Genomic DNA, 20159 nt, shown 5'->3' on the forward strand with positions numbered 1-20159 from the left:
CAGTGGATACATCATGACTGAAAAGCTGTGAAATCAGAAAGTGCAGTTATTTCACTTCATTGTGCTGAATTCTCAGCTTGAACACTGTTTCATTTGCAGACTAAAGTACTAGTCTGCAAGTATTGCTTGCACACACCCCTACAAAAATTAAGCCTTTAAGTGTTTGTCCTTGAAGTGTCAGTTTTTTGGACCTGACGTACTGCTTTGTTTCTTGTATTTTAGGAGTTAATGTACCTGACATTCCTTGCATCCCAATGCTGAGGCACCTGTACCTGAAGTGGGTGAGGCTCACCAAACCACAGCCTTTTAAAGATTTCCTTTGCATCAGCTTACGCACTTTTGTCATGAGAAATTGTGCAGGTAAAAGAGCATAAGGTCCCTTTCTAGAAATTATATTGGGAGGGGAGGGTATGCTTCTCATTTACTAACAGTGAATGTGGATCTGTGTTCAAAGTAAGTTTGAATAAGGAAATAGCAAATAACTTGCTTAACAACCAAATGACCATTTAGTCCAGGGGTCTGCAACCTGCGGCTCTGGAGCCGCATGTGGCTCTTTTGCATCTTTGCTGCGGCTCCGGGGCGGATACTAGCGAGGGGAGGAGGCGCATTGTGCGCCCCGACACTCCTCACTGTGGCGGGTGCTGGACTGGCTGTGACGTCACATGGGGGCGGTGCGTGCGTTAGTCACGCACCGTCCTGACGTCACCTTCCTGCCCGCTGTCAGATCGTGGCTCCGGAGATATATTTGTTTTAAATGTCGCAATGGTTTTGCGGCTCCCAGTTGTTGTTTTTTCTTCGGAAACGGGTCCAAGTGGCTCTTTTTGTCTTAAAGGTTGCAGACCCCTGATTTAGTCAGTTTAACATTGTGAGAGTCTTTGCTGGCAATTTTATCTAATATGTTTTCCAGGTGTGTTACTGCTTTCAACATGGAACTTCCTATAGTACTTCTGTTGCAATACAGAACTATAGCTCTGTAAATCTATTCATATGGGCATTTTCTGCTTTCTCTTTTTAGTACTAGTAAGCAAACCGTTTCCCCACTTGAGTACAATGTTTGAAAAGTTATCTATGAGCATTATAATGATGTTGCTGCTGTACATAAAAATGCCTACCTAGCCATTTACCAGTGAATGCTGACTGCTGGAATATTTCTATCTTTTGTAGGACCCACAAACTCGTTGAAGTATGTCCCCTTGGTCACAGGATTGGCTTCTGCCCGAAATCTGGAACATCTAGAATTAGTTCGAGTTCCCTTCCTCGGGGGTCTTATTCAGCATGTTGTAGAAGACAGCTGGAGATCTGGTATGCAGTCTCTTCCTTGGAATACAAAATTTATTCTTTGAAACCAACTACTGACAGTAGTTACTTTTCTAAGACTTTGTGGTGATGTTGTGTGAAAGCAAGTGAAGGTAATAGGTAAATTTAGATCTTTCTCTTTAAAGTTTAAACCAATAATTGGATTTCACTCATGGTCCCACCATGCTGTAGGTTATGCTAGCACTAGCTTGTTCACAAACACACCATTTTCTGTGAACCAGAGCCTCCATTGATATTCAGCTAGATTCTTCTCATGCAATCTATCCATTGTGAAAAGAAGCATTGTGGGTGTCAAATGTCTGTTGTATTTGAAAGTGCTGTAACAGGGATTTATTGTTGAGATATTAAGCATGCTAGAAAAGGCAGTGGGGAAGTCTTTCTTCACACCAGTGAATGGCCTGTGGAGGTTGCAGACAACACATTTGCTGCCATTTAATTAATTGCTGTTGGGAGAAAAATTATATACTTGCCAACATTTGAGAATTGGTGTCCTTTTTTATTCCATGTATACAGCTCAGAAATATACTAACAGCTGCTTCCCAATCTGTGCATCCATGAATAAAAAGAGACACATCATTCCATTCAGATATTGCAGAGCACACAGGGTTTGGGGTTTTTTTTTTGATACTGACTTGTACCTAGCTAAGTCATACTCAGTGTAACCCCACTGAAATCAATGGATTTAAGTTATTCAGGTCCAGCTATTTCAGCTGGTCTATTGTGAGTGTGTTGTAATTGGGTACAAGCATTGAGATTGATGTATGCTCAATAAATAGTAATGTGTTGAAGCAAATTTAAGTTTGTTTCTTTAGTCAGGCTATCCTTTATAGACAAGGATTGGTGGAGCCTATATTGAGATGAAACTGTAGTTTTTTTGCGTTTGTTTCTCCAACACACTGTGCACATAATTATTCCTGGAAGGCTTAGTATTGATACTAAAATATAGTGAACCCCTCTTATCTATCAACAGGGGGCTTTAGAAATTTGCACACTATAGTTCTGGGAGCCTGCAAGAATGCTCTGGAAGTGGACCTTGGCTACCTCATCATAACTGCTGCACGAAGGTACTTGAGTCATTTCAGCAGTCTTTCTCATTTTAATTTTATTTGCCAGTGAGTCACCATTATGTTTATACATGAAAGTCATATTAATAGACCTTTGCATACTGATGTTAGTGAATTCTGTGCACTGCTTTCAATTCTGCAGTACCTTATTTTTCATCATAGCGTATTTTTAAAAAATCCTCACAATATTGCACTGGCTGCCCATTTGTTGATGAGCCAAATTCAAGGTGCTAATAATGACTTATAAAGCCGTAAGCAATTTGGAATCTAAATATTTGAAGGTGTGTCTCCTTCCACATCAACTCGCCTGTGTGCTTGGATCAGCTAAGGAGGCTGTTTTGGTTGCTCTGCAGCTAATGGAAATCTGTTGTGCAACAACCAAGGGAAGGGCCTTCTCTGCCATGATGCCTTAAGTATGGAATGCCCTCCTCTTAGACCTGTGACTGACAACTGGCCCTTATGAGTTTTCAGTGCTAGCTATGGACCCATTGATTTGATCAGGATTTCATTAAGATATTATTTTTTGTCAGGGATGTGGTATTGGTGTTGCTTTTGCTGCTATTTTATCTGCTCCTTGCTTTTTTAAAAAAAATATTGACAATTGTGGTTTTAAGCCTATTTTATGGTATACAGATTGCTCTCACAGTGAAGGGCATATTCTTCTTGCAAGTTACAAACAATAGAAGTATTGTCTTATATGTAAATGTGCATATTCTGTGCCAGGAAATATTTGTTAGTCTACGCTTTTCTCATTTTGTTTCTTCTCTTTTCAGGTTGCACGAAGTACGAATCCAGCCTTCCCTAACCAAAGATGGAGTATTCTCTGCACTAAAAATGGCAGAATTGGAGTTTCCACAATTTGAAACACTACATCTTGGATACGTTGATGAGTTTTTGCTGCAGTGTATGAAATCCTTCAATTTTCCTTTGGGTTATCTATCAGATGTTAGGGTAGATCTGGATGTTATCTGCCTAGATCGGGGATGAGCTAACCTTTCACCTTCCAGATGTGAGTTGTAGTCCAACAGCATCATATCTGATTATTGGCCATGCTGACTAGGACAGATGGGAGGCCAATAAATCTGGAGGGCCACAGGTTCCCATCCCTGGTCTAGATGCTTCTAATCTTAGAGAGGCCAGCGGCTGTATGATACATCTTTGTGTAATGCATGAGCAGCCTCTAGTTCCCTGCTGATGCTTTTCCATGATGACACCTGCGGATGTCTTACACAGGGAACCTTGACTAAAATAGCTTGTGCAAATATGGACATGTGGGCATTGGATTTTGTGGTGCCATCTGTTGGTGGTATGGAAACAATCTACATTCTTCAGAATTCCCATGTGGTGTGGAGTCAGTAGTGCATGAAAATGCTACGATAGTGACATGCACTATTTCAAGCCCAAATTGGAAGGCAGCTCTTTTTCCAGCCAGCAATTGCTATCCCTTCCTTCTTTTCTTTCTGCCTATTGCATATGAACTGTCCCTCTTCCCAGAAGAGAACAGCATGTGTTGGCATTTCCCCAGCTATAGAAATACAGGGGAGGATTGTGGCTCCTGCCTCAGGGCTGCTGCTCTTTCTGATTTGCCAGGAGACGGACAAACATTTTGACCAGTGCTAGTCTAGGGACTGGCACAAGCAAGACTTCAGGAGCAGGAAGGGACGTGTATTTGCCCCTTGCCTGCTCACTTGACATTCATCCCATGCAAGCAGCAAATGTAAATATCCTAAGTCTCTGGAGATGTTTTATATTGATAGATGTGATGGGAAGTCGGTTGGAATGTCATTATTACTTCATACCTGCTCCCTTGCATACCCAGCCCTGTGATTTGTACCCTTATTGGGGGGGGGGCACAACTAGACATCCTGATTCCTTATAAAGCAAGGGGCAGGGAGATTGCATTGGCAGTTCTGATGGATGAGGTTTTTAGTTTAAAACAAGTGAAAGGCAATATAAAGACTATCTCTTATAGACCAATGACAGGTGAATTTGCAACCTTTTGAAGCACTTTGATTTTTAAAGGCTTCACTTTATCTGCTTTACTGTTCCCATTGTTTGGGTCCAGCAGGTAAACTCAAGCGCTCATTCAGTGCCCAGACTGAATTGCTGTAGAGAATTATGGAAAGAGCAAGTTGCTATTTTTTTCTGTTCTCTTCCCCCTGGCCCCAGGTAAAATGATTAATGCGGACCTCGTGAAATATGGCTTGGCTGACGTGGTTGAAAATCCAGGCATCATCACAGACATTGGAATGAAAGCGGTGAATGAAGTGTTCTCTTCCATTAAATACCTTGTTATATACAACTGTCCTCATCTGCACAATCCAAGCAGTTGGATCACAGGTAATGTGTGCACAAGAATACATCTGGTTAAGGAGTTAAAGCACTTTAGCAAACAAAATGCAGCCCCTACTTAATTAAATTGACCACTGTTAGTGATTATTGCACTTTTCTGATAGACACCTTTAAGTTCCAGTATGACTTCAGAGTTTAAGCAGGTGGCAACCAGAGATGGGGCCTTAACTGTGTTACCCTAACTGTGCACACCCTTTCCTGAGATATTTTGTCTGACACCATCTCTCTTGGCTTTTGATGAAAATGTATTTATTTATTTTTGAGATTTTGGTAAGCCAATTTGAATATTCTTTCAGAGATTTGCTGCCAACAGCAGCAAAGGCAGAGGAGGAATGAGCAGCCCGAAAGGAGCCCTTTTGGGCTGCTCGTTCCTCCTCCTCCGCTGCCAACAGCAGCAAAGGCGGAGGAGGAAGGAACGAGCAGCCCGAATGGGATCCTTTTGGGCTGCTCGTTCCCTCCGCCACTGCCTCTGCCGCTCGCAAGAGCAGGCATAGGAGCCGCGGTTGGGAGAGGCACAGCGCAGTGTAGCACCTCTCCCAATCGCGGCTCCTGTGCCTGCCCTTGCGAGAGGCGGGCGGCGGTGGCGGGACCAGCGGCAAGAAAGAGCTTTCAGGCCGCTTGTGCCACCGCCGCCTCACTGGAGTATAAGCCAAGGGCGGCTTTTTCAGCATAAAAAATGTGCTGAAAAAGTCGGCTTATACTCGAGTGTATGTAGTATATCACTGTTATTTTTTTGTAGATATCTCTTGAACATATCCCATTCTGCCACCTTTTATTGGCTGCATACTAGATGTCTTGATCTTGTTTTGGTGATGATGATTTGATAAATTGTATTGGGGTGTGTTGAGGTAAAAAGGCAAAGTGCCACCATTATGAAGAAATCCGTACTTCCTGGGTATTCTAATACTTTCACATGCTATGGGGGTTCTCCATCTACTCCACCTACAAGCCACCAGGAATTGTGTACCCTGAAACTTTTGAGATCCCTAGAAGTAATCGATAGAAGGGGGAATGCCACTTTGCTATTGACTAAAATTTCAAGTTTAGCCAGCAGATTTTAATGGGTGGGATCCATTAAAGTTTATTTTGTTCATAGAGTGAAAGTTGGGCTCATAAAGGGGACCTTTCATGAACAGAAGCTCCTACCAGGATGATTCCTCCCATTAAAACCTACTGATTAAATGGAATCTTGGACAGTCAACAAAATTATTTCCTTTCCCTATTTTATTTCCCTTCTAAGAGCTAATTGACTGTGTGCTACACAACTCCAGTCTCTAAGAAATGGAGTTCAGTTCTTGTTTTTCCAAAATTAAGAGAATACATTTTCAATTAGGAAACTAAATTCTTTGGGGCCATAGTGACAGTTTCTGTTCTGTCTTAGCAACCAACTGCAAAAGGCTAGATTTTATTAGTCACTTGTTTTTTGCCATTCTGAGTAGGCAAAGGACCTCAGTTAAGAGTGGATGCATCAGAATAACCAGGAAATATACCTTTTTTAGAATGGTGGCGATTCTAAATTGAAACTTTAAGTGGGGAATAGTTAAGCAGATTTTAGGTAAGAAATCTGTTAATTAAGTTCATTTATTTCTCTCACTCTCCCCACCCTGCAATAGATCATTCAAGATGGACTCGGCTGTTTGATCTCACCTTGGTGAGATGCCATGCAATAAAACTAGACTCATTTAGTCAGTTTATTGAGTTACTGCCAAGCCTGGAGTTTATCTCTCTGGACCAGATGTTCCGGGAACCTCCCAAGGTATGGTGTTTGGGTTTTTTAAAGTGTACTTTGCTGTGTGCTTCAAATGTCTTTAGGGTATGTGAAATATACTCGACTTTTGGTAGGTATTTTTTAAACTTCTAATTAAAAGGTACTTCAGGTAACGGTTTTTAAACATTCAAACCATGGTCCAGTGACCATATTAGGAAAGCAGTAACATGAAAATGAAAACAAGTTCAGTATTTTAAATTATAGTAGTATAATTACTACTATAATTCCTATTTACACTGTAATTAGTATAAATACTGCAGATTATAATAAGCAAGAAGCTTGTTACAAGAATGTCTGAATTACGTCTACATCGCTGCAACGATCTCATTTTGCTGGAATTCTTGCAGATCTTTATATTTCGCATTCCCCCTTTCTTTTCATTTGGTTTAATTTCATGCTTAAGAAAATTAGATTCGTTATGTAATGGAATCTTTTACTTTGCCCAAGATTGAACAATACAGGAAGACTATCAAAATCCAGAGAGCCATGACTAGTTTGCATATTTCACTACATGTATTCTGTAGCAATGTTTCACACTTCTGTGAATCTGTCTGCCTTGATGGAGAGGGATTATGTAAAAGCTGAGACAGGCTGAAATAATAGCATATGTTTGGAAAGCCTACAGCCTCTCACCCAGGAAAGAGCACCCCCCCACACACACACCTGTCCCTTCCTCCCTAGGGACTGCATATGGTACAACATTGCTGTCTTCTACTTTAGAAAGACAGCTGTACCTCTGTATTATCAGAAGCTGCTATTCCAGTTCCTACCCTTATCCTCAGGCTTGCTTCCTTGCTTAGCAACCAATTTGCACCAGACTAGGGAAAGATTCAGATACGTCTCTGCTTGACATGGTGAGAAATCAAGGGTTAAAAATAAATGTGAGAACCTGCACAAGCGACGCTGACACAAAACCCCATACATATGTGAAGTAAATAGAAACCTTGCCACCCGATCCCAACCCCACTCACCACTCCCCCTCTACCTCTTTCCCCCTTTTCTTCCTAATGTAACACTAATGTCTCAGCAAATGAAACTAATCTATAGAAAATGTAACTTGAAAAAGAGACATTGCACATATTTTGTAAACCAAGAAATCTTTAATAAAAATACATTTAAAAAAGCAAACATAAAATAAAATGAATGTGAGCAGTGACGAGTGCGGCTTTTGTCTTGAAACATAAATGAAGAAATATAAATGAGCAACAGCAAGGGATTTGGAGAAGTAGAGTGAGAGATGAAGGCCCCAAAGGGCAGAGAAGGAGAGGAAGCAGAAGGCAAGGCAAAGCCAGCCACAGAGGAAAGTTATAGCCATCACTCATGAAATTTTATTCACTTGCTATGCAGTCATGTGCATGTTTGCTCAGAAGTAAGTCCCACTACATTAATGTTGCTTACTGTTCAGTAAGTAGGGTTGCATCCTTAGCTACAAACCAACTTCATACCCCCTCTTACATTTTCCCACAATTATGTATTCGCCTCCATAAATAGAATAAATTTACACAATAGATTTCTGCAAAAGCATGTTGTACTTCCTTGTCTTAATAGTGTGATGACTCACAACACCTTCCTAATGTTACCTGTAGTGTTCTGTCTCTTCATATTGAACCAACTGGTAACCAGAACGGTAGCGTTGTATAGCTCACAGCATCATGATTGACTTGTACATCACAACCTTATTGGTTTGGCTCGTGGGAAGTGTTCACTTGTCTCAGGGCAGGAGGTTTGAAATGGCTGTGCAGAGGTTAGGAGCAGTTGGCAACATGGAATTGCTTGCTTCAAATCTCTTTGTTTAAGAAGCAGTACACTGTGGTGTATGTTTCATGGAAGATATCGCTGATTTCAAACTGTGTTTTGTTTTGGAGCCTCTTGCCAGTTGCTGTCAACAGGTTTTACTGCATTTCAGGGTTGTGCTCGTGTAGGTCTTAGTGCAGGCACTGGGATTGGTGTGTCCTCTGCTTTGGTCAGCAATCAGAACTCCAACAATGAAAACGACAACAATAATAATCACCAGAACAATAATGCCAATATACACCATAACAACCACCAGCAACCAAATGACCAGAACGAGGAGAATGAGATGCGACAGGAGGAGCAGGTGGAAGAACAGCAGATTGCAGCAGAAGGTAAATGCAGGAAACAGTTTTATTTGTTTGTTTTTAGTACTGAACCAATAAATTGGTCGGCATCCATCTGTCTTGGGAGATAATGGAAGAGGGCGCCTTTGGGGGTGAAGTCAAACCATTGGAGAGTTACAGTGCCTGCAGAGAGTCATGTTTTCTTTCAGGTGAAGGCATCTGCTTGTGCTGATGCAAGTGTACTATGGCGTTTCTTCTTTCTGCACTGCTCCCAGCAGTCATTTCCCCCCTGGTCACTGCTGTGGATACCTGACCTGACTGTCTCCAGGCGCTGCGGACTATTATTGCTTTATTGACCAATAAAGCACACATTAACATCTCCAATTGATATTCAAGCTATCAATGTTCACAATTATATTTCCTAAGCGTCTGAGCAACGCCTAACACTTCCATTGCCATAAAATGCTGTAAAGCTATTCATTTTGATTTGGCATTAATAACACTTTTATCATTTCTCGTCAATATATAATGTTGCCACAGCAGGAGGACTTAATACCAGTTAATGGTATTTTCTTCCTATTTAACAGCTCTAAAGTGACTTAATGCTCCTGGCATAACAACCACCATAAACATTATACAGTTAAATTAGTAGTTTCAGTTTTCATTCATCAGTTTAAATTCACTTTCTTCTTTTGGCATGAAGGCCCCCATTTTCTCTCTGAGAATGATTTCTGTAAAGGCCAGAGTCCTCATCGAAAGCTACAATATAGAAATGGATCTAAATGCCTTTCAGATTAGTGGAGATTTGCCTTGTTAAGTTTCCCGGGCAAAGACAGATGCTCCTCCATAGTCGCAGTGCTTTGGAGCCTTCCTAAGATTGTCATGCAATTATGTGTGACTAGCTTCTGCCTCCTTAATAAAGAGTGGTGTCTCCATCCTCCTTATCTCAGTCATTCTTATCTCTCTTTGCAGCACTGAATGAAATGGAGGAGGTAGCACAGGAAGATGGAGTGGCTATGGCAGAGAGCCGCAGTGAAGCCTCTGCAACTAATCAGGCACTTCTTCCCATGGAAGTTGATGAAGAACAAGCAGGTAACTTGTCAGGATCTCTCCCATCCATTTGCAGGCTTCATTGACTTACTACAAAAAAATGTATGTTTGTTTGTTGCTTAGAGATATCAATATCATTTATTCTAGAATTAATAATGCAAACTATTTAAGAACTGTAAAGTCAGTGAACTTGAATAATTCTATAGCCTAAAATTTACCACAGTATTTAGCGTTTATAGTCATTTCTCAGATGCAAAAAGAGTTTTGTACACATCATCTCAGAAATATTGAGCACACTTCCGCTAGGTAAGCCACTATTATTACCTCCATATCGCAGATATATGGGCCAATAGTGATTTACCTAAGGTCAAATAATCAAGGCAAGATTTGAACTATGGATTTGCAAGCTCCAACTAGCTGTACTCTGACTGCCAAGACATCCTCTGTTGATTGTTAAGTTTGCAATGCAGGTGACTGGGGTTCTTGCATGTATTACCTAACAGTTATACTTTTGTGTAATTAATAACTTGTGAGGTGTTAAAGATGATCATATGCTGTATCTTGAGTTGCCTTGATTGCATGTGGTCTCATGGCCAGTGTTCCTCTCTTTGCAACCTTTTAATAGCGTCATAGAGAGTGGAGCCCCCAATAGGAGAAGCTGAATTGGTATTAGCAAATTGTACTAATCACCCAAGCAGCTTGTTCTCAATCACTTGTTTTACAGCACATTAGATATCTTTGTACACAGGATCAAAGTCGACTTGATGTGGGAGACTTGTGGCATGTCTCCAAACAGTTTCTGTTTTCAACTCATGCATTTAACTGGGGCGGGGGGAGCGGCTCATTCTCTTCCATCTAGGCTGTTTACTGAATCAGAATTGCACCTCCACCATGTCAGTAGCTGTTTTTCCTTCAGGGCCAAACTGATGATGACCTAGTATGGTTTCCCCTGCAGGGGGAAGAGTAGCCAGGAGGGGGCAGGGTTTTGATCACGGTAATATCCTGTGAATACAGTGTTAAGCAGTGCTTCCCGTGCTCCAGTCTGATTTGGAGCTCTTCACAGATGTGTTAAAGTCAAACCAAGAATAGTTGTGAAACAGTTTGTATGCTTCCATGCTGCCTCTGCTTTAGAGACTAGTCTAGAGACTAGAAAGTCTCTAGGATGTTGTGTGGTTAATTTCTTGTTTTTAAAAAAGTTCCATTTGCAGTGTGCATTCTAATCATATGCAGCTATATATTTGCTAGGTAGGAAAATATCAGTTTGATCCCACAGTAGGCCATGGGCTTACTTCCACCCAGTGCTTCTCTGTTCGGTAAATGCTAAGGGGATATAAATGAGATTAGGTACCTCATTTGTTTGCCATTCTCTTACAAATTCATCCTTACTTTAATTCGCTAACCTGCTTTTTCTCATGAAGTTGGAGATGGTTCCATTTTGCTGCCCAATATCAACAGTGCGGAAATTAGTATCACCAGCTTCAGAGCTACCTCTTCATATATCACCACACTGTCAATATTCCCCAGATCTATTTCCAGTTTAGGGAATAAGAAATTCTAAAACTGAGCTCTTGCCGTCATCCTGATGTTTGTACAGCTAGATAAAATTCAGCATTTGAGCACACAGTTGTGTGCGTGCTTCAAATTGTTTCAGTTTTGATTCTGGCTGTGTCCAGATCCTTCTCCTTTGCTTCATTTTGTTACATATAATTTCTCCTCAGTTTCTTCCTTTGATCTACAAAATGCCCCCCCCCCCCCCCGCTTCTTGAGGGCCCTATGCTGTACAGAGATGCCTGTATACATGTGGCGCCTTAACCAAGGAGAGGTGATTGTTTTTCACCCTTAGAGAAGTCTTGAAGCCCACCTCTAATTGTAAACATATTTGCTGCTGTGAGATACCTTGTGGCTTTAATTTTTCTTTGCTTTTTCCATGTTTGTGCAAGAAACAATAAGCACGTAGGGCAATAGCCAACACTGAATAGCCCTTCTGCCGCCCACACATACAAATATTCATCTGCTCCTGAGGGTCTTCTAACTTTCTGGAGCAGATTTAGAGGGGGAGTGTAGAAGGATTGCAGGGAGCAGGGATTTTTTTTGTCAATTGTGTCAATTTGGCTGGCGGGTGCACTGTTGGATTTCATCCCTAATCTCAGTACAGTGCCTGCAATTTATAAAGCACATTGTGCTTTCTAATTGCAGTGTAGATTGGTGGATTGTGAGGTGGGCTGATCAAATTGGTGGGGAAGGGGCTAATAAAGTAAGAGGAGAAGATCACAGCATAACACTAAGAATAACTCCAGATCCAAACACAGTGCAGTACATGTTGTGTTTTGTTCGTTCTTTTCTACTGTGTTGTGCGTTGTTGGTGTTTGAGGGGAACTGTGAAGAGTGACCTAGCCAGGTGTATGAGTGCAGAAGGTCCTTAGGTATGCCAACTAACCATGTAAAAACCAACTACTTTGTATGCATGTTTCGAAGGAGTAAGTTGCTCAGTCAGGTGAATTAAAGCACCCTGATCTCTGGAAAGCATGCTAGTTTGTTGCTGAACTTTCTCTTCTTTTCCAGGGCCCAGTGGCCTTCAGCCAAATGTAAAGCTAGCACCTATTACTGTCCACGACTCAGACAGTGAAGATGAGGATGAGACTACAGCCACCTCAAGATCCTGTATTACAAATAGCATTGCACAAAATTACTCAGATGGAGAGGAGAGAGTCAGAGATTCAGTGGAAATCCGGGAGCCCTCAGGTGAGAATTTTTGCTTCTTCATAAATGTTGTAAAAATATTCCTTGTTGTGTTACAAAGCACAAAATGCAGAAACAAGTTTTCTGTGGAATGTGGTTCACAGTGGTTGTGGTCCAACTTTAGAAAGATAGATAGATTTCCCTCATGTCCATTTCTGTTGTTCTTTCCATATTTCTGCAGATCAGCTGCAAGGGTGATGCCTTCTTACATGACAGTGGTGGTGTAGTTGCCACCAAAACCACTTGTGTGAAGTAGCTCTGTTGTAACTGAAATAGGCTACTTGGTATTCATAGTCCCTTTGATCACAGTTATTGGGTGGTTTCCATCAATTGGGTTGCAGTTCAATTTGTATTTCCAAATTGTACAACAGTTTGATTCTGGTTTGTGTTCTGTGGTTGGACTATACCGCAGTCCCCCAAGTTCATACATAATGAGGAATTGAATTCTAAAGTGAATTGCAATCCTTTTTGCATGTAGGCTCATTCAGAATTGACTGAACGACTTCAAAGGCTTTGGATGAAAACTTCCACATGCTTTGCTAAGATTCGACAGGCTAAGCATCTGTAATGTATTTCTCTAGCAGATTCCTGAGGGATTTGATCCCAGTTACCTTTATTTCTTCATGGCTTGTGTCTTTCTTGCACAGCCTCCCTGCAACCTAAAGTGGGGACAAGGCACATCAGCAAAATATGAGGCAGGAGGCCAGGATACTGTAGACATTTTACTGTTCCACAAGCCGTACCTTCTGGTCAAAAAGTATGCCAGTGTAAACTTGAGGGGTAAGTGCATCAGGGGTGGGTGGGGGCGCTATCAACATATCTTTTGAACAAAGTCCAGGAAGAAAGGAAATTATTTGAAAACTAAGATTCTCATAAATAAATGGCAGGGCTGTAAATGTTTCTTGTTAACTAGGTAGCTACCGTAAGAAGAAATTAGCTGCAACAACTAATTTGAGCCTGTTGAGCAGCTTGACTGTGTGCAGTACAGTGGGTCAGATTCAACTAAGTAGCGCCACCGGTGGAAGTGTGCACAAGGACTTCCCCATTCCTCCCACCCTGCCTCCAGTTAGCCCTGGGCAGGGAAGGAACCCCCAGAACCATAGGCAGGGGGAGAAGAGGGCAGATCATTCCATCAGACAAGTAGAAATGCTTGTGCTGACAGAGCAGTCTGCTTAGTGCTACGCTGAATTCCTCCCAATACGTTTAAACAAACAGATTCAAGGCGTGAACCTCTAGTAAGTGATGTAGCTCAACATATCTGCACAGTATCTTATCCCGCTTGGAATAACGTTGCAACAGTCGCAGTAGGTGTCTCACCAGGTTGTCTAGGGTGTGTGGATAACTAACGGGGTGCATTTCCATGACTTTTTATCACTTCGTAGCTCTCTTCCCTTTTGTCCCTGTTGTTGTTGCTGCAGTGAGTGGTAAAGGCAAAGCTCCGCTGCGGAAGAGGTGCAATGCCAGCCGGGTCAAACTGTTTCTTTCTGAGGAGAGCAGCTGCGAGAAAGGCTGTCAGGTCACCAGTGAGCAAATTAAAGCGGATATGAAAGCGGCCAGTGACGTGACAGCGGAAAGGAACAAAAGCAAGGATTGTTACCCTGGTTGTGGTGGCGGCACTGAGCCTCCGGGGGCCTCGGACACTGCAGCGTCTCCAAGCCCAGATGGTATGAAAACGGCTGATAGCTGCAGCGACGCCCCCTCCGCAGCAACAGAGGACTCTGGGAAGTGTCTCTGCAAGAGTGAAAGCTCCAGTGAGAGGGACAGTGAGGAGAAGCCATTGTGCTCCAGGTGTTCCTGCTATATGCCCCAGAACCAGCAAAGGAGGACTAATGGCGTCTCGGGTGGCGAATGCCCATCTACCAGTGGAGCTTGTGGTATGAATGGGCCAAATGTGAGAGGGGCGGAATTCTCCCTAAGAACATTACCAAACTGTGGCTCTTCAGGGGAGGCCAGCAATGGGAGGACTAATGAGAGAGTCTGTGGGACTGCTAATGAGGAACGGAGCCCTCCTTCACAGCAAGGGAGATACGAAATGGAATATAATGAAGATTACCCTCGCAGGCCTCTCACAAGAGCCAGAAGCAGACTTTCCCATGTGCCTCTGGTGTCTCAGTCAGGTATGGTTTCATTTATCCAAGTTTTGCATCAAAGCAGTGCATTATTGTCAAAGAAGGGCGAGGACCAGCCACATTGTCGTAATGTCAGAGCAGAAATGCAATTTTCTCTCTGTTCTTGTGTTGGTTTGTTTTGGGTGTTGATTATTGAGCACTCGCTCTTTGAGAGAGTTTTTTTTTGTGGGGGGAGGATTCCTTGAAATACAAATACTTATAATCTGATTTGAAGCCTGCTTTCAAAATGAAAGCATAAGCTTACTGATAGCTACTTGGTGAATATTGACTGGATTCTGTGATCACATAAGCCTTTGAAACTTCTCACCACACCTAAATCATATTGTTTCTGGTATATGTTTTTTCAAAGCATAGAGCAGTTCTATGCTGGGTTCAACCATCTTAGGTGATGGGCCATCCAGGTTCTGGGATGCAGAACAAGTCCAAGTCTTCCTTCCAGTTCTTGAGCTGGAGACTGGGAGCGTTGCTGAGTGTAAGCAGAGAACAAAAAGAAACTTCTGGCTCAGAACTGCATTAGAACGGTGCAGGTGCCACATTTATAGCCGCTTCCAGGAAGTTTTTACGAATACCTCCCAGTTAGGAGTTATTTCCAGGAACCGGGGCTTAACTGGTATTTCACCCATGAGAGGGAGCAACCTTCTGCTGAGGCTTTGTTTGGCACATAAATGGTAGGTTCAGCAGACTTGTTACCCAGCTCCCATTACAAAAATATATATTTACATAAAACATGGTTAAAATAATTGCAAGAAATTTAGGAACATATTCAATGAGAGCAGTGCAAAAGTCATATATTCTAGAACAGTTTTATAAAAAAAAATACTTCTCTCTCTATTCCATTTATCCTATAATCACAAGGTACTATAACTCCAGGCAAAATTAAATCAAAAGGATCTCTATTCCTTAACCTGATTAAAGGCAGGACTGGTTCAGACTCGCTCCTAAATGTGTGCTTGTCAACAACCTGTTAGATTCCAGGAAATCATTCATTTTCAGTCGTTCCTATCAGAAGAGACATTTTTCTTGCTGCATACTTGTTCTCAGAGCAGTTTCCCTTAAACATAGCAAGACCAGATAATGATAAGATAAGATAAGATAAGATAAGATAAGATAAGATAAGATAAGATAAGATAAGATAAATTTATTGTCATTGTCCGTATATACACAGTATATACAACAACGAAAATCAAACACCCACCCAAAGACCGGGTTCACATATACATTTGCACGTATCTCCGACACTCTCATCCTATTCAGACATAATCTATAAGACATAACATAATCCAGAATATAACATGACCTATTAAAGGCATAACATAACCTAAAACCTATCTCATTCCTTCCTACTCCCTGCTTGCTAAACCTTGCAACTGGCCCTGAGATCATTATTTAGTGCAATCAAAGCTCTTGGATAGAAACTATTCAGAAGGCGTGTGGTTCGTGTTTTCATTGTCCTATATCTTCTGCCCGAAGGCAATAGTTCAAAGAAGTTGTGAGCAGGGTGGGTGGGATCTCTCAGAATATTATGTGACTTCTTCAGGATGCGAGACGTGAAGATCTCATCCAGGGTTGGTAGTCGGAGCCCAATAACATTCTGGGCAATTTTAATTGTTCTCTGTAAAGCTTTTTTATCCGTTTCAGAACTGCTCCCATACCACGATAATATACTATAGGTTAAGACACTCTCGATGGTACTATGATAATAGGACAGAAGTAGGTGCTGGGATAGATTCAGTCCCCTGAGCATTCTCAGGAAATACAACCTTCCAATTCAAGGTGATTCATTCCGGTTTGGGAGATCATCAACTAAGGTCAGACTCTCTCACTCAGAAGATCAGACTGTTTCGCAAGACACCAGTCGAGTGATGCTATCAATCAGATGGGCTCAGAGGAAAACTCCCGCTGTGACATAGGCATGGTTGCTTTTTCTCTGTGCCTGCTGAGGAGGTGGAGCTTCAGCCACCCAGCAGGCAGAGACTGAGCTGGAAGGGCATAGAGAAAGCTTGTCTCTTACAGCTGCCCTGAGGTTCCAGCTACATGATAGAGGCCGAAACAAGCTTTTGTTGCTCCATAAAGCTCTGAGCAGAAGAGGAATGGCGGAAGGTACGTTGTCATGACCCAGCAGGCAAAAAGGCAGGGAAAGCTAACACACTTCCACTACCCATCACCATCTCTGGTTTGTGCCAGATCTCATGCTACCTTTCAGAGATGCAGCTGAAGTTTGGGAGCAAGATCCTGCCCCTTAGGGTGGCCTCAAATTGTAACTTGTTGACCCTGGTCATATTGATGTTCATGTGTGTGCAAAGCAGTTGGGAAGATCATGTTGCATTTCTGCTTCTGCTCACTGCAGCGATAGGCCTACATTCACCCCAAGTTAACATTCTGTTGACCTTTGGGGCACATTCTACCATACCAACATGCAACTACATATGTGTACCTTTAAGCGATAGTGCACGTTTCCTAATGTGAATTAATTATCCTGTAATGCATTTTGTCTACCCACTTTGAATGATTGATAGGTGGAGTTTCCTGTTGTTGTTGTTGTTGTTGTTGACAACATGTAATATGGCAATCCTACTGCATGTTTTGTTTAAAAGTAACAGCGTAAGCACATGTGTACTCATGTTCATCCTGCCTCCATAGTCTAAGGCTTCCCTTCATTTTACCCTCCAAAATTCAAGTGCTTATTTGGTGAGGCACCTCTTGCTTTTGCAGGTCTTTGGTTTGTTTTCCAAGAGTAAAATTACTTTGGGGGAGTGGGAAGAATTTGCACACGAAAGCTTATACCAAGAACACACACACACACACACACACACACACACACACACACACACACTTCAGAAATTATCAGTTTCATATTCTTTGCTTTAAGTACTTTGAATTATAGTAGTTAAAATAATTTATTTCGTTCAGCATCGATACCTGAAATATTGAGATTTGCTCCTTTTCTCAGAGCGTTGAAAGGATCACTGCTGTTTTATATGGTGGGAGGAAAAGGGAGATGTAACCTAAAGAAAAATCTTGGTTATTAAAACTGAAAAACAATAGTCACTAAACCTCACTTGCTTTAGTGACTATTTAATGATTGTCATTTAATGATTAAGGTCTATTAATTTTATTGCAACCTAAGCTAGAGGTTTTCCTAATCAAAATAACTTCTTACATGTTGTCTGTAATTCTGAGAGAGCCAACATTGTGCCCTCCAAATTTTGTTGGGCTCCAGCTCCCATTAGCTTTGATGATTGTGTTTGATGGGGGGGTGAGAGCCCCCCAACATCTGGAGGGTGCCGTATAATTATTCCAGCTGTAAATGCAGGATGTTTCACATATTTAGGTGGGTTTTTATTTTTTAAAAAAGAAATGCAAAGGAAATTCATGCTTTGATATTATTCTGCACTTCTTCTAACTTAACATTTATTGAAATATTTAGCAAATGGCTATTTCTGCATATTCCCAGCATATAACAGGGTAAATTAGACAACAGGGCAAGGAAACATTTCAAAAAGAATGGGAAAAATTATGCCGTATATAGGAAAGATAAGATGAAATAGTGAAACCAGTAGAATTGGAAATAAACCTCATAACGGGAAAGATTAAGAAAAGTGATGGATAATGAAAATAATAAGAAGCACAATGTATAAGGAGATTAATATAACTAACAGTAGTTGTAAATGAATACAAACAGACAACAAGAATTGTATAAACAGGAGGAGTTATTTGTTTATGGATATACTGTGGACAAATACGGAAAATGAATAACAAAATACAAAATGGATGAAAATAATGCGATAAAATTATATGTGATATAAAAAAACCGGAAGGAGGGAAGTCAGTGCTTAGGAGTAAGTATAAATGTAAAATGCAACACATTATGTGTATGTGGAGTATGTAACCAGAAAACTAATAAAGATTATTTTTTTTGGGGGGGGGGAGAAGAAATATTTAGCAAATGAAGACTGTAAAAACTGAGGTTGCTGATGGCTGATTTTTAGTGGATTAAATATTCACTAAAACAATTTAGTTGCCTTCTTGAGATCTCTTTGGACAGAATCCATCAAAATGTTGTTTTTTTCTTCTCCATCACATATTAAGTAAAACAACCCTAATCATTCAAACCTTATAAAATCAAGATAAAAGTGGCTGTATTCCTCTGCGCAACTCTTTTTCTTTTTCACCTATTGAATTTGTTTCATGTAATATCCCAATTATAAGACTTGTTTTTGAATGGTGTGTGTCTGTAACCACAGTGCTTTTTTTACTGACATTTTCTGGCCATCTGAGTGTGGTGCCTATTGACCTTGTCCTGCAGGGGCCCTGCAGACTTCAACAAGGCTGAGCCAAAGGCGAACTCAGAAATAGACTTTTTAAAATAAATAAACATTTATTCAAAAGTTACAATACATTTTCAACCAATATATCCCCTCCACCGACACCTCTGTGATGATGGTGGCATTAAAATATCCTGTTGTACAATAAAAGAGAAAAAGGGAGACATGATCCACAGCATATCATCAGCTGTGTCCCATGCCCAAGTTTTCCTATTGAAGACACACTTATCAAAAGTTACTCAGCAAAATTAGTGCCCAAGTATATTTCCTATGTTCTTCCCTATTACCCAAAGGAAGGATCTATTGTAATTCTAAGGAAATTAGGAATCCTAAATGATTATTTCTTCACTGAACTGTGTTTCTGTGGTTGTTATTTTTAAGTAGTGTAGTCCGTCTCCCCCCCCCCCCCGGGGTGCTAAAAGTACAATGACTTCTCCAAGCACTGCAGTTCTCAAACCTTTTTTCTTCCTCCTCCTTGCTGTATGCAGGCAGGGAGATGATATTTATACTGCATGTCCCCTTCTCTTGTCTGCTTCAGTGAGCAGAGCTCTTGTAAATGTCACTTCCCTGCAGGTGTGCAGACCCAGGGTAAATATGCATTGGACGTGAATCTAAACAGAAAGAGTGCATAGGTCCTAATACCGAACTTTCCCTTCTCAGCTGTGCCCCTTTCACACCATCCAACCACACTGGTTGTTTGTATTTTGTTTTAATGGTTTTATATAACCTTTCAACAATATCTGAACAAAATACCACGAGGAACTAAGTCTTCTCCATCTGAACCACTATTTAGACAAATATTTTATTTTTGTAATCTGCTGGCCTACTAAGACTTTGTATTTCCCTGTAGTGGTAGGAGTAGTTCCAGACTGATATAAGTAGATGATTCAAAGCTAGAGGCTGGAGCTAGAGTTTTGATAAGTGGAATTCATCTAACAAGATGCTCCCACTGGCAGTAGGGTGGGAGGCATCTTTGTTCAGAGGGCTCTTATTCCTCGCCCCCCCCCCCCAAGAAATTGTTCTGGATACTTGGGGGACCCTTTAAAATGAGCCTTTGTTCGCAGAGGGGCAGATCTTAACCCATCCTTAAGGGTTTAACACTATTTGTTTGGGCTGCTGTAAGTCCTACCACCACCTGAACCTCAGCATGTTTCGCTTTGGTGTGAGTTCCACTGAGCCCAGTAAGGCTTGTTTCCTGGTAAATATGCTTCAGGTTACAGTCCTAGAGCAATTCCAAAATCCACATGAGGGCAAGGCGTTCATTAGTTCAGCCCAAATGACATGAAGTACTGTTCAAGTCTTTGTGTTCTCCAGGACCTCTTTATCAAACTTAGATA

General features: G+C 41.4%; 1 protein-coding gene across 4 annotated transcripts in view; it reads left to right on the forward strand.

Annotated features, from left to right (window-relative positions):
* Positions 1–20159, forward strand: part of FBXO38 (F-box protein 38) — a 36945-nt gene that overhangs the window by 7530 nt on the left and 9256 nt on the right. For all 4 annotated transcript variants that reach the window (XM_083481772.1, XM_083481774.1, XM_083481775.1 and 1 more), the window contains 10 exons: positions 223–360; positions 1165–1302; positions 2288–2381; positions 3155–3285; positions 4551–4721; positions 6347–6489; positions 8408–8627; positions 9552–9671; positions 12192–12371; positions 13787–14485. In XM_083481772.1, the coding sequence (XP_083337898.1) occupies positions 223–360; positions 1165–1302; positions 2288–2381; positions 3155–3285; positions 4551–4721; positions 6347–6489; positions 8408–8627; positions 9552–9671; positions 12192–12371; positions 13787–14485 (2034 nt within the window). The remainder of the gene's footprint in view (positions 1–222; positions 361–1164; positions 1303–2287; positions 2382–3154; positions 3286–4550; positions 4722–6346; positions 6490–8407; positions 8628–9551; positions 9672–12191; positions 12372–13786; positions 14486–20159) is intronic.

This window comes from Podarcis liolepis (genome assembly GCF_965112155.1).
Source record: "Podarcis liolepis genome assembly, chromosome: 2".
NCBI classification, from domain to species: domain Eukaryota; kingdom Metazoa; phylum Chordata; class Lepidosauria; order Squamata; family Lacertidae; genus Podarcis; species Podarcis liolepis.